This window comes from Rhinopithecus roxellana, chromosome 4, assembly GCF_007565055.1.
Source record: "Rhinopithecus roxellana isolate Shanxi Qingling chromosome 4, ASM756505v1, whole genome shotgun sequence".
NCBI classification, from domain to species: Eukaryota; Metazoa; Chordata; class Mammalia; order Primates; family Cercopithecidae; genus Rhinopithecus; species Rhinopithecus roxellana.
Window position 1 is genome coordinate 122,868,899 of NC_044552.1, and position 15,056 is coordinate 122,883,954.

Genomic DNA, 15,056 nt, shown 5'->3' on the forward strand with positions numbered 1-15,056 from the left:
ATCCTCTGATGCACAGTATGGCTCTGGCTAGTGCGATAAGATATGATGTAAGGGTGTGAGGGCCAGAGAAGGGAGACTAAGCCAGAGGCTGACGTACTTATCTAGGTGAGAAAGGATGCCGGTTCCGGCTGGAGTAATAGTCGTGGGAGAGGTGAGAAGAGGCCGGTGCAGAAGCACAAGCTCAGATTTAGACATGGTGATTTGAGAGGTCCTTTCTTCCAAGCAGGTGTATAAATAGCCAAACAAGATACAATTGTTTGGGGAGCTGGGATATGATATATATAATTTAGTCTTTCTCACAAATTCAATTTCAGTGGCAACTGGATATAAGAGAAAACAAAGGAAGTTTACATATTAAATTTATTGTAAACATTATCATTGTTTTCTTGTAAACCAGTATTGATTTTTGGATGGTGTAAGGCTTACTAGAATGTTGCCACATAACTCCACTTAAATATCATTAATTTGGAGGCTAACATTTTTAAAGGCTGTGAATGAGCAGAGGTTGATCTGAAACTTGCGTTTGGTTTACACGTGAACAAGAGATTCACAAATAAATAGATACTATACACCAGGCAATAAAGGAGCTATAAAATCTGTTACAGAAAACTACCTTTTTTCCTCTTGGAAGATACTTATAAACTACGTCCCATATTCACCTAGAGGATACTTGCTTTAAATATTCTAATAGGTCTAAATATTTTAATTACTTTATCATTAGTGAATTGTGGCTACATTACACATTATACTTATTTGAATGTAGCTATCTGTGTGTAAAAAATTATGCAGCTGACAACTTTTCAGTAAAGCAGCCCACTTTTAGTCGTAATTAGTAATGTTTTACTGGGTTACATCTCATTTTGTTTTAACTGAAAATTATGCAACCTAGGCATAAAACAGAAAAGTTATGAAGACCAGAAACCTAAATACAAATTTCACATGATTTAGAACCAAGCTAAATAAACACACAAAAACTCTACAACATGGGAGGGTGAAGGAAATGAAAACAATTGCAAAGGTATTTATTGAGAAATAGTAAAGATATACATATTTTTACAAGCTTTTAATATTAATTTACATTTCTTTAAATTACGTAGGCCCCGATAATCTATACTTTACTAATACATAACAGAAACCCTTGACATTGTGAGATGTTCATAACGCTACCATAGTCGGGAGTCAAAATGCAACTTTGGCTCATGATGCTTAAGTTTGTTTTCAAAAGAAATACTAAATGCCATATTCACTGAGAATGTAGGCTTGTCATAAACAAATGTGCTTTAAAAAAACAACTTCATATAGGAGCATGCTGTTGACGCTATTCTGAATCTTAGCTCATCGCAGACTAAGGAGAAAACATTTTTAGAGACAGTTATTACCTACTTGTGTGCAAACTGTATGATTCTAAAATATGTTTTTGCCTCTGAATTTGATTTACAAAATTTTGCAGGGGCATAGTGTTCTAATTGTATGCTATAATACTGTAGCCAGGCCACCTATTTTGTTACTGAAATTACGTGGTCTTGATATTTTTAAGGTGCAACACAAGATGGTTATCTTTTGTAGTAATATACCAACCTGTATACATAAGAGCCGAAAACCCACTTTAGTTACAGAACATTTTTCAAACTGGTTTACAATAAGGCACAATAGTCCATATGTCAATAGGAGGTGGGAATTGCCAAGGGGTTCGTTTTGTGTTTGTTAGTTCAGTTTTCGTTTTTCAGATTAGAAAGGAGGAGGATTTTCTGTTCCTAAGGTGGGAAGGGAAGAGTTCTACTTTGTGCATGCTCAACGTCCCATGGCCAAGTTGTGATGCTGGCTTGTGGGCCTGCACCATTGTTGCGCCAGACAAGCTGTTCTCCGTCAACCTAGCATTTAGGTTTTATGCCGGCAGCCTCTTCTGAACACAGAATCAGAAAAAGAGATGTGTGTGAGAAACTGCATGGGGTGATGCAAACAGCCAGCTTCTCTTTGCCCTTCCAAGGGGTGTTTCTTTCTGCACCTGCAGACTTAGCAGCATAAAAAGCCTTGCTTGTTTGATATGAAAAGACTTAAAAATTCATACCTAATGCCACAATTCTATCATTTAAAGAAACCAGCTATACAGTAAAGATAATTTGTTTTTATTCACAGTAATAAATACATAAGGTTTTAGTGCACAACATAATTAAGTACTGATAATCAAGGCAACACTTAAATTTTTTTTACTGCTATTTTCAAGCTAAGGGCCAACAGAAGTGTAAGATTTACTATCATTATTTTTATATTATTAAATGTATTCCAACTTTAATTTGCCTGGAATAGTACTTGGGGCAGAGGCAGCCAAAAGCTACAAAATTTAAAGGGTAAGTTTAAGGTTTAGATGATGAAATCACAATCTTGTACAAAATTCGGATCTCAATATCTCTCTGCCCAGTATAAACATGGCCTTAGCATTCAGTAAAGAAATATAGGTTTGTAGCCCAAAGAAATGAAATCTATTTCCACAGTGAATGTTGTGATCTGTGAGCAAAATGTAGACTTTATTGAAGCCACAGAGGCCTCAGTTGATGAACTCATGAACCAGCCTCTGGCTAGGGGCACTGACTAGTAGCCTGACTCTAGTATCCACACTATGACATTTTAAACACAGAACTGCAGGTGCAGACACCATAAAAATACTCTAGTTCTTAAAGTCTTAAATTTCCACAAGGGAAATCATGTCATAGGAAATAAGAGGAGAACCTGTATCGTGTTCCCAACATGGGCTACACACAGGGAAAAAAACCATGCAAACACAACGATGACGGGCTCTTCTTGTAATGAATGCCATCCATTGCGCAGTAACAATACAGGCAGAAACTAACATATGCAAGTCTATCATGAGGAGAACCTACATTGATGTATTCAGATGGAGAACCAGGTACTATTTTACTATTGTCATTTCAGTAACGCTGCCAAGATACAACTCACTTGCTGATTTAATTTATGATGATATTCTAGGTAACATTTTCATAAACTCATTGCTTTCATCAGATACCATCTGGGAGATCTGCCTTCCATTACTGATGATATTATCATTTTTGCAATGGCATTGGGAATAAACACACTTAGCTTTATTTTAAGCCATGCCCACTCAATGTGAATTTTACGTCATGTCCATGGCATATTCTAAAAAAGTTAATGTGATAATTGCTCATGATTTGCATGATAATATCCTCCTCTATGCAACTTACACATATCAAAAGTCTCAAGCTCAAAACTGTGCAAGTTGTCATGAATATGGCTCTTAGTTTTCTCCAGTAAAACTGTAGAAGGGGTACTTGAGACTTCTACATACATTTCACTTTCTAAGTGAAGGTCCCACAGTCTTTCCCAAACCTTCTGCTTATGGTTGGATGCGCAAATAGTTGCCTCATACAATTATTGGAATTATTAAGAACCCAAATAAAACACAAGCTTTCCTTTATTGTTGTTGTTTTCTTATTGCAACAAATACTCAGTTTCTTGCTGATGCGGTAATTAAGCTTTGAGAGCCTGACTTTTAAATTTGGTCATGTTAAGAATCATCACAAAGGATTTTTTTTTTCATTATCTACAGAGATTTTAACCAAAGTTACATTGTAACACACAAATGCTGTCTTGTCTTTAAGGCACAACACATCAGTATGAACATTCTGTTTGCCAAACTTAAAAAAGAGACAATATTATATTCCCATTTCCCCTCCCACTCCCCTCCCCGACAAATGAAAGAAAAATTGCATCCACTTTGAAAGTCAGCTGCTAATAAAGTCACAGTAAATTATTTTCATCAATAATTTACACAAATTACAGGTCTAAATAGGACTGTCCTTATACAGTCTGAGTGCATTCCAATTCAGATTTTCTGGGCTAGGTAGGCTAAAGTCAGATTCAAACCTCAGGGCTGAGAAGATCTCCCAATTTGAGGAATGTTGTTGACCACCTTGTCAGACGGAGCATGTGTGTTGCTGCTTTGCCAGGGTAAGAGTTCTTTGCTAAAGCTGCTCATTCCAGTTTGGACTCATTTGGTGTGTACCAGCAACCTCCACAGATTTTTCAAAAACCCATTAAAGTGTTGTAAATATAAGACCATAGAGTTTCTTTTCTGTAGCACTAAAGTTTAACTCCATTAAGCAATCTGAATTCTTCATTCTGGAATTTTTATTCCAAATATGATTTCATCCATTAAGACAATTTATATGTGTAGAGCCAGAGGCATTGAATCACACATAAAAATTCAGTGTACTTGAAATATAAAAAATGGATCTCCAGCTAGAGAACACAGTTACAAATACTCTAATTCCAGTGCTTGGTGGAGAGCCAGGAGGTCTGAGTGACTGGATATCCTCCAGAAGGGCATGTTGTGCTGCACGGTTAGGAGGAGGAGGGGTGGGAGAGAGAAGGGGAAGGAATGAGGCATGGAGAGAGATCACAACCATTGTCTCAATGAAGCAGCAGCACACACACAGGGCTGTGTGGCCCACCCACGTTCAGGGGAGGGAGTCTAAAGGGGGGATGATCATACGTGAAGGCTTGGCAGCACCAATATGGCATTGTCAAAGTAACAGAGAAATAGATCTGAACTGGATTTTAATGAGAATAACAGCAAATATTAACACTGCTTAGATAGTTTAATATTTATTCTGGAAGTATCACTACCAACATCGACATCTGGGAAAGCAAGTGGGTATCACAATCCTACCTGGCTGATGGAAAGCAAGTCTGAATCAGTGCATCTCTCCTACAGGCCTCTCTCTCAGTCAAAAATAAAATAAAACAAAATGATAAGCTCCTTAATTTTGTTAATCTAGGAAGAAAAGAGGGTGAATTCCTTTCTGTATAAAAATAATTTGAAACAGGACTATATAAAGTAGAAAAAATGTGGGGATTATAACTTTCTTACTTGTCTGGGACAACCGATAACTTAAGCCAGTCGAGTCGACCTGGTTTATTTCACTGGCGTAGAATTGACAGAAAGTATCTAGCATACATTTTCAATGGGGAAGATATCATCCCCAAGGGGACAAAAATGAGTTCTTGTGGGGCAGAAAATCTTAGACATTACAATGGTTTGTGCCCTCTAAAGACATACTATAATAGTATACAGTACATATGTGGCATTAAAATTTCATGAAAGGGAGTAATTAGAAAAAAATTGTCAGCCGGGCGCGGTGGCTCAAGCCTGTAATCCCAGCACTTTGGGAGGCCGAAACGGGCGGATCACGAGGTCAGGAGATGGAGACCATCCTGGCTAACACGGTGAAACCCCGTCTCTACTAAAAAATACAAAAAACTAGCCGGGCGAGGTGGCGGGTGCCTGTAGTTCCAGCTACTCGGGAGGCTGAGGCAGGAAAATGGCGGGAACCCGGGAGGCGGAGCTTGCAGTGAGCTGAGATCCGGCCACTGCACTCCAGCCTGAGCGACAGAGCCAGACTCCGTCTCACAAAAAAAAAAAAAAAAAAAAAAAAAAAAAAATTGTCTAAAGAGTCCCCACTGGCGATGATAATGAAAAAGAAAAAACACTGCACTACAGGAACTGACAAAACAAAAGCATGATTTATAAGTTTGGGCTGATGACAACTTCTAGAATATGCACATATAAAATATTCATGTATATAAGGGAAATGAGTATACAGATATAAAACATGCAAATGATATTTTATGTAAGAACTAAGTAGCATAATAATCCTTAATGCTATATAATTCCTTGCTGCACACTACGGTAACCACCAGCCACATGTGGCTATGGAGCACTTGAAATGTGGTTAGTCCAGTTTAAAATACATAATGCATTTCAAAGACTTAGAACAAAACAAACAAACAAAGAGAAGGTAAACATGACTTCAACAATTTTTACATTAATTAGATATCAAGACAATTATTTTGGATATACTGGGTTGACATGTTATTAAAATTAATTCTACCTGTTTCTCTTTAATTTTTTAAAATGTGGCTTCTAGAAAATTTCAAACTACATATACAGCTTGTATTAATATTATATGTTTCTGCAGAAGAGTGCAGACATCCCTATTCCTAAACTTTGATATTTCTTCTTAAATTTCTCAAACAAAGTATGTCTAGGTCAAATTAAGGCATAGAAATTCACATAGAAGTAACTTTTTTTTCATTCAGCTCAGATCTATTTGTAACAACAAAACAGTACTTAACATTTCTGCACATGCGATTACTGCTACATCCAAAGAAAAGCATGCATTCTGGGTACTAGAGAAACCAACCACCTCTGCTTTAAAATAGAATAACAAGCCTTCACCATCACCAAAACCGTACCTACATAAACAACCATTTGGAAATAGCATTCTATCTGATATTCTTTTCCATTCAGGGTCATGCCTTTCCCTCCTGAAGTTTTAGGTATAAAGAAGATGGTATAACAACTGGGAAAACCGAATCTAAACATTAATGCTGTGGAAAACAGGTCGACTGGGTTAAGTTTTAATTGTCAAAAGCATACAGTGTTACTGGTTTGGAAAAATGAATTATATTAGTCCTTACCTAAATATACGTGAATTTAATTTGTATAGGCTAAAAGACACGTACATTGAGAAGGAGTGGGGCTGTATTACTAATCACTGGCTGCTCTTTGTTGTGTATAACTATGGTGTCAATAAGAAACATCACAACATGGACTCAGGACATTGACATACTCCAGAAGATATTTCAGTTGAGTGTGACTGGAAGCATTTCAAGTAGTAGTCAGCAATGAAAGCTATATTTCTTGAGGCTGCAGCCCTGACCTCATACAGGACGTGCTTGGGGCCAGTGTGCTGTCTTGGGTCATTGACACTGCTAATGAAGGCTGAGGTGTTCTGTGGGACGCAGAGCCTGAACCCACTCTCTTAAATGTAATCGAAAAGCATGGAGATTTTCAAGTATGGCTGCCAATACTGTCACCAAACCTTCTAAAGTGGAAGTGCTTTCCTTTTCTTCATTTTGCTTGATTTAAATTGACTAGAAAAATACATCAATTCCTTTCTCTTATAGCCATAAACTTTTCTATAAAACTGTTTATGTTGACTGTTTTTTGAAAACAGGTAAACACTCCAGCACATGCAAGCGGTGAAGCCTTTATTAGATGATGATTTAAAATCTCCTTAGGGTGATACAGAAAACATTCTTTCTATGTAAAACAGTATAAGCTGGTATGTCACTGTTTAGAAATACTAATTCATCATTTGGCTTTGTTTTGTAAATTCTATCACTTTTATCTTGGCTAGATGATATTTTTCTATCATTCAGTGAAGGCAGCAGTAGACCTTAGGGTGGAGTTGACCAACAGTCTGGTGTTGGGGGCCAATCCTGATATCACTCTTCTTTTGATGTTGAACCAAACATTTAACAGTTTTTAATTGCCTTGGTTTCTTCTTCAGAAATATGGGACAGATGAAAAGGCTTATGAAAATACTGAGGGCCTATGGGATCTTCTGAATGTGTTCAAAGCCAGCTGCTTGGCTTCAATCAAGTACCACTGGCTCACCAGAACAGATGAAACTCTTCCAGGAGATGTGAGGCACATTACGGCTAAGACAAGTTGGTGCAAAAGGATCTGAGCAATACATCCCATTTCAGTAGCACTTATTAAAATCTCTTGTAGCAGTTTTTCTTCAGCTATTAAATCTGCCCTCAGCATTCCTTATCACGGAGCATGCCTACTTCCAGGCACTTACGAGGACCATATGGCATGCAGGTCTCATGAACTACTCACATGACTTTTGTATGGAGCTCATTAATCTTTATCTTGCTAAACTTCATGTGCTTAACAATGGTTATTCTCCCCCCATCTTTCTTGCAGATCCCCTGGCTCATGTATATCTGTGCACATTGTATGTGTTTTAATATATACAGATGCATCTATATAAGCATGTATATATATGCCCACACAAATATATGTATTACTATATATATTTACTATGTGTATATACATTCAAACATATAAATAAATATAACTAATTTTCCCTGCATTCCCTATCAAATTTCAGGCAAAAAATGCTAAACTCCAAATGGTTTATTTGAATGTAAGTATTGACCCTCTCATGCTCTTATTGCTTTGCATCTATAAATTTAAATCATTTGTCAAGCTGCCATTGGGCCAAACTACAGAAATGCAAACAAAAAGGCTTGCATTAGAAGTATCACACCAACATTGTTTGAGACAGGTTACCTTTTTTGCTGCCTGTTCTTCTTCTACACCATCCCCAATTACAACATACACTACTTTTCTGCCAAACCTTTGCATTATTCGTTCAAAGCAACTTTCTTTTCCTGGAAGATAAACGAGATAAAGTTCAGAGTGAAGTTACCTGGTTAGCGGCATGCTCCTCATCTCGGCCATCTCCAATCACAACATAAGTTATGTTAGTGCCAAATCTGGACACTATACGCTCAAAACAGCTTTCCTTGCCTGAAAAACAATGCACTGCTTATTCTTCCAGCCACTGCATTCGTTAACCTAAAGATTCATAAAGTGTTAAGTTAATGCCTCTTGAACATCACTTAAACTGGCTCACAACCTCTGGGTTTATGAAATCAACACGTATTTGTATAACGTTAAGGCATTACTTAGGACAGATGATTAAACCAATGTGTTTCACACTCCAAAAATATCAGTAGGGTTAAGCATTTGACCTAGAGAAAATATTAGTATGTTTTTCTCCACCAACAGAGTATTGGGGAAACTTTACAGGCAACTATAAGTTTTAACAACCTTTGTTTGTTTAATTCTGTAAATCAATTTTCGGTAGCATAGACAAGTCAGCTAAATGTGTTCTAGAGAAAAACTGAAGGTTTACTGCTAAGAAAAGAGGAAATACTAAGAAGTGAATTTACCTTGATAAACAACTCCTTTCTTTAAGTGGGTGACAGTTAGCCTGCTCAAATAACTTCTACTAAGGGGTGCAGTCTGACTGGGCCACCGTACTGACAACACTGTTGTCCTCTGATTGCACTACGGGAACATCACCATGGAATTTCTACATATTCTTTGTTTTTAAAACATTGGCATTATTCTCTAAATTTCACTCCAGAATGTTCATGCAGCCATGGCTACACTTCTGCCTTTTTTCTTAATCTGATGGTTCAGAACTCCAAAAAACACTAGCTTACAGGAAAAAATAAAAATGATTTTTTTTTTTTCAGATTAAAGAATATAAGGAACTATTTGGCCAACAGAAAGAATACTGTCTTTACTAAAATAAATGTTTATTCTGCTATAAAATTATTTGATTCATCAAAAAGCAAAATTGTCTTCTTTCTATTAGTCCTGCTGACATAAATACATACATTTAGATTAAAAATGTATGGTACTGATATCCAGGCTCTGAACTGTACTGCTTATGATAATGTGAAATTTACTCTACGGAAGCTTGGCTCTCCTTAACTGTACTCTTGAAACAGCTGCAACTGGAGGCTCCTTTTGCCAGGGCCAACATCAGACCTCCTCAAAGCCCAGGGCAGGTTATTTTTGGTGGGGGATTTTAGGATTTCGAACTTCTCTTGTCAATGTGCCAGAGCCTAAGTTTGTTGACCTTCAAGGCATATTACACAACCCATTTATTTTCCCAAGTATTTCCTTGACAGACAATGGAATACATCAGTTTTCTTTGAAGTCTTTCAATACAGCAGAAGTTGATGAAGTTTTACTTTTGAATGTTCATTAGAAGTTGGAGTCTGCGAGAAATGCACTTAAAAATCAAAGATGGCGCCACAAACAGATATTATCTAAATAAACAAGGCTGTGGCTCTTTGATTGCTACTGCACATTTTTGGAAATGTAGATTTCCAGTCACTCATGTGTTACGAATATTCCTATTATGTTTTCTGATTCATACAATTCTTTTAAATTTTTTCTGTAATTAAGGGCACTAGTTCAATCCATCAAAGAATCCCCTGCAAAGCCAAAATAGTATTTTTATCTTGGATCTAGATTACTGCATATGCAAGGATGCAACATTATACTCTATACTAATTAAATTATTAAATACTATGGCTAGAGATATTACATATTATTTAAATAACATGTGCTGTAATATTCTGTGAAATACAAGAATGAAATATCTATACTCAGATACTGAGTTCTTAATGTCACTAGGCAACAGTTCTCAAATAATTCATACATGTACAATGAGTTGCAGGGACTTTGTAATTTGAACTTCACCCAAATTTGTTTCATGTACTAAGTGAAATTGCTGAAAAAGGGAACCATGCAGAGACACACAGATGTGTACACATTCCATACAGAGTTTAAAATAATTTCCTTACCTATTTTAGTTGCACTGTAAATATTCTCAATGGGGAAAGCACCTCCTAAACTATAGAGTAGAACCTTCGCAAGTGCTGGGATCAGCTGGGTTGTCGTTACCAAGACATTTACGCAGTTACTCCTAAAATAGGGAGGAAATATACATATTTGTTTTCTAATACTAAATAACTTCTAATAGATTTAAAATTGTCACTGTGGTCTCTAAATTCCTTAATTAATGGTCCCTTTCAATATTCATTAGCTATTGCCTATCAGCAGACAGACACTCCTCAAATAATGGCAGATTATTAAGAAGAATACACAAACCCATGACTATACTGTGATGCTTAAAGTTCTACAAAATATTTTGTCAAAACAATATGCTATCAAAAGTCATACGTAGGTAAGTGTTACAGAATGAAAACATGGTAGAATGAAATAAAACTCAGGCTTTTTAAGTTTAGAGATGTGGTTTTGATATGAACTTTCATGACTTGCACTGTGTGATATTCAGTTACATTTCTTTTTAAATTATAAACACCGTATATACTTGTAACAGAAAAATTTGTGAAAGACAAATATAAAGAAGAAAATAAAAAGCATTAATTATTATGTAACCATTCAGAGATAACCGCTCTCTCCATTTCATGCATTTACTTTCAGTGTTTCTGTTCATATATAGATTTTGTTTTCCCATTGGGAACATTCTATATGTTCAATTTTGTATTCTACTTTATGTATTTATATCATGAACCTATTTGTTTATATCTATTAACTATTACTTCCCCTCTCCCAACAAAACAATGTATAAAAACTACTCTACCATGTAGATGCACCAGAATTTCTTAAAGTTAAATTCAATTGCTTAAGTGGCTTTTGATTTCTAAATATTATAAGTAATGCTACCTAAATATATTCTTACATCTTTGATTATTCTTAGACTATATTCGTAGAATAATTAGGGTCAGAGGGTAAGTTAATTTTGCTAGGGGTTCTAATACATAATTCAACAAAGCATCTGTTTTTCTGACATTCCAGGCATTTTGTGAAAACTATTGGGTTGGTGCAAAAGCAATTTTGTTTTTTGCCATTAAAAGTAATGGCAAAACTGCAACTGTATCAATACGGTAATATATGTGGATAACTCAACAAATTCCTTAACAACTATTCAATGTATGTTGATTTTTCTCCTCCCTTCCTTGTTATATCTTTATTTATTTCTGGAATATCACATATTCCTTTAGTTGCCTTAAAGCCATCTGTTTAATAATTAATCTGTATATATTATAAAGTATATATAATCTAATAATGTAATAATCTTTTTCAACTTATAGAGAAGACCTCTTTTAGATATAATGAAAGTTATCAACCTCCTTCTCAGAGAAATGCACACTCCACAACATTTTACACATCATGTCAGTGCTCAGGGGTCCTCACACTCCAGTGTCCTTGACATTTGGTCTCTCTTGTCACCAATTACAGGGGACATGAGATAGCAAGTCCATTTCAAGTGGCCTTAACTGTTAGACATTTTTTCCTTATATAGAGCCAGAATCTCCCTTGCAGGATTCCTACTCATTGGTTCCAGTTCTTTCCTTTCCAGACACAGGGAGAAATCTAATTGATTTTCAGCCTAATATCTGAAACAGTTGAAATTGGTAATCTTGTTCCACACATGACTCTTCTGACTAAGCTCTCTGGCTCCTCCTTCCATCTGTTTCTTTTATGTGGTTCCCACAGTCCAAACCCCTGTGACTACCATACTTGACACAGGCTGCTTCAACCCTGTCACAGCCCCCACTGGAATATGGTGCCTAGAACTGACAAACTAAGCTGCCATGGCTTCCCCAATCAGACACAGGAAGCTACTTCCCCTCCGCTCTCCATTTGGACTTTCTGCTATCCATGCAGCTCCGCCTGTGCCACGGGTCAGAAGCTGTGCAGGATGTGACAACTATTCATTTACTTCCATGTTCTTAATATTAACTTTTTTTTTCTGCCCTATCAGGCTTTTCTTCATTCTGATTCAATTAGTCCAAATAAATCTTTCTCTGAATGCTGTGTTCCCCATACATTTATTAAGCATGCTTTTTTTCTTCTTTTTTTAAAACTAGCAATTTGTCATCTTATTCATTAATCTTTTCTTTTTTAACTTCTATTTTAAGTTCAGGGGTACAAGGGCAGGTTCGTTACATAGGTTAACTTGTGTTATGAGGACTTGTTGTACAGTTGATTTCATCATCCAGGTATTAAGCCTAATACCCATTTTTTTTTCCTGATCCTCTCCCTCCTTCCATTTTCCACCCTCTGAAAGGCCCCAGTGTGTGTTGTTCCCCTCTATGTGTCCACATGTTCTCATCATTTAGCTTTCACTTATAAGTGAGAACATGTGGCATTTGGTCGTGGGAGTGTGAATTAGTTCAGCCATTGTGGAAGGCAATGTGGCGATTCCTCAAAGACCTAAAGACAAAACTACTATTTAACCCAGCAATCTCAGTACTGAGTATATACCCAAAGGAATATAAATCATTTTATTATAAAGACACATGCACACACATGTCCACCGCAGCACTATTCACAATAGCAAAGACATAGAATCAACCAAAATGCCCATCAATGATAGCTTAGATAAAGGAAATGTGGTACATATACACCATGGAATACTATGCAGCCATAAAGAAGAACGAGATCATGTCCTTTGCCAGGACATGGATGGAGCTGGAGGCCATTATCCTTAACAAACTAACACAGGAACAGAAAAACAAATACTGCATGTTCTCATTAATCTTTTCTTTTCTTTTTCTTTTTTTTTTTTTTTTTTTTTGAGGCAGAGTCTTGTTCTGTCTCCAGGCTGGAGTACAGTGGCATGATCTTGGCTTATTGCAACCTCCGCCTCCCAGGTTCAAGCGAGTCTCCTGCCTCAGCCTCCCGAGTAGCTGGGACTACAGGTGTGCGCCACCACACCAAGCTAATTTTTTTTTTTTTTTTTTTTTTTAGTAGAGACAGGGTTTCACCATGTTGGCTAGGATGATCTCGATCTCCTGACCTCACGAGCTGCCTGCCTCGGCCTCCCAAAGTGCTGGGATTACAGGCGTAAGCCACCGTGCCTGGCCCATTAATCTTTTCTTAATGGAAATGCTGACAGATTCTTTTTTTAGTTTTTATTTTAGGTTCAGGGATACAGATGCATGTTTGCTATATAGGTAAACTTACCTCACGGGGGTTTGCTATATAGATTATTTCATCACTCAGGTACTAAGTCTAGTACCTAACAGTTACTCTTTCTGATCCTCTCCCTCTTCCTACCCTTCACCTTCAAGTAGGCCCCAGTGTCTGTTGTTTCCCTATATGTGTCCATGAGTTCTCATCATTTAGCTCCCACTTCCTAAGCATGTTTTTATTTATTCACCTAACTCAGATATAAAATCACGGAAGCAGACAGTACAGAGATTCAACTCTACCTTACCAGCTATCATGTTCCAGACTTACATCACTGTATGAATTAGCATATATGGCACCTGGCTGTACAACTGGTCACAAATCGATTTAATTCTGCTCTCTATATTGACACAAGTCAGAATTTCACTGTTTAGTTCAAACAACAAAATGGTTAGAATTTTTTCAAGAGCTTTCTCTTGCTTTTCTGATGTGCTCACATTATGTGTATTATCCATTATGGCCTAACACCTAAAACATGCATTTTTTGTGTAAACAGTACTGTTTTATATTTGCCATCACCCCCTTGTACTTTGCCACCTACTGAGTTCTCTTTTTCTTTTTATTAGAAGTCATGTAACCATTCTGTGGAGATTATCAGTTGCTATGAGAAGAGAAGGGTGGTGAGATAGGGTCTCCTATTTATTCTGAGAAGTAGCAACCTTCTCTCATCCCAACACTCTCTCTCTCTCTCTCTCTCTCTCTCTCTCCTCTCTCTCTCTCTCTCTCCTCTCTCTCTCTCTCTCTCTCTCTCTTCCCCCCCCTCATGCACATGCACTGAAACTGAAAAATCACTGAACTCAGAATTGGTAGGTACCTTAAAGTCTAAAACAGTCTAGGAATTAAAACATTTTTTATCTATGTTGTACAATCAGAACTAAATCTTCAAAACGATAAACATAGAAAGGTAACAATTCCACTTACCTAGTGCTAATAATTGATAAAGACTTAAGTGCATTTGTTAGCCAGGAATCTGTCAGACCTTCAATCTCTGCCCTTAACTGTAGCCAGGCATCCCTCTTGGCAGGGCCAAGGAGACCTGCAACACCAAAAAGCAAGGCAGAGTTGAGAGATGAATATTTTCTCAGAATATTTAGCTTAGATTCCCTTCTGTCTGGAGTAGATCATTTTAATTTCAGTATATATCAGAAATGCAGAGAGATACAGATTTATGTCCATATTGGTCCTTCATTTCTGAATTGATTATCCATTCATTCCTTCAATGAATATTTACTGAACTTCTAGGTCTCAGGTAGTGCCAGTGAAAAGTGGCCCCAGTCTCTGCCCTCACTGATCCTAGAATCTGGTGCAGTCGATCTCACCTAAAGAGCTTTGAACATGCCTCTGCCTGGATCTCATTCCACAGTACTGTGATATTTGAGATCTGGAGGAATAGTTGGGTTCCACCAACCTAGGGACACAAACCCCAAATGTTTTGACTGTCTGAAAAACATTTAGCTTCTTAATAATCACAATCATTCCCACTTTCAAACAGTAATAATGGCATCATCATATGTAGCTGTTAATATGTGTCTAATACTACTGCTAATGCTACTATAAATACTTTGTACTGTAAAAAGAA

At 36.9% G+C, this 15,056-nt stretch overlaps 1 protein-coding gene across 6 annotated transcripts in view; it reads right to left on the bottom strand.

Moving 5' to 3' along the window:
* Window positions 1-1,005: 1,005 nt before the first annotated feature.
* The window catches only part of EYA4 (EYA transcriptional coactivator and phosphatase 4), a 287,469-nt gene continuing 273,418 nt past the window's right edge, over window positions 1,006-15,056 (bottom strand). For all 6 annotated transcript variants that reach the window (XM_010357882.2, XM_010357880.2, XM_010357884.2 and 3 more), the window contains 4 exons: window positions 14,399-14,513; window positions 10,279-10,400; window positions 8,183-8,283; window positions 1,006-4,369 (listed from right to left, as the gene is read on the bottom strand). In XM_010357882.2, the coding sequence (XP_010356184.1) occupies window positions 4,289-4,369; window positions 8,183-8,283; window positions 10,279-10,400; window positions 14,399-14,513 (419 nt within the window). In that variant the 3' untranslated portion in view covers window positions 1,006-4,288. The remainder of the gene's footprint in view (window positions 4,370-8,182; window positions 8,284-10,278; window positions 10,401-14,398; window positions 14,514-15,056) is intronic.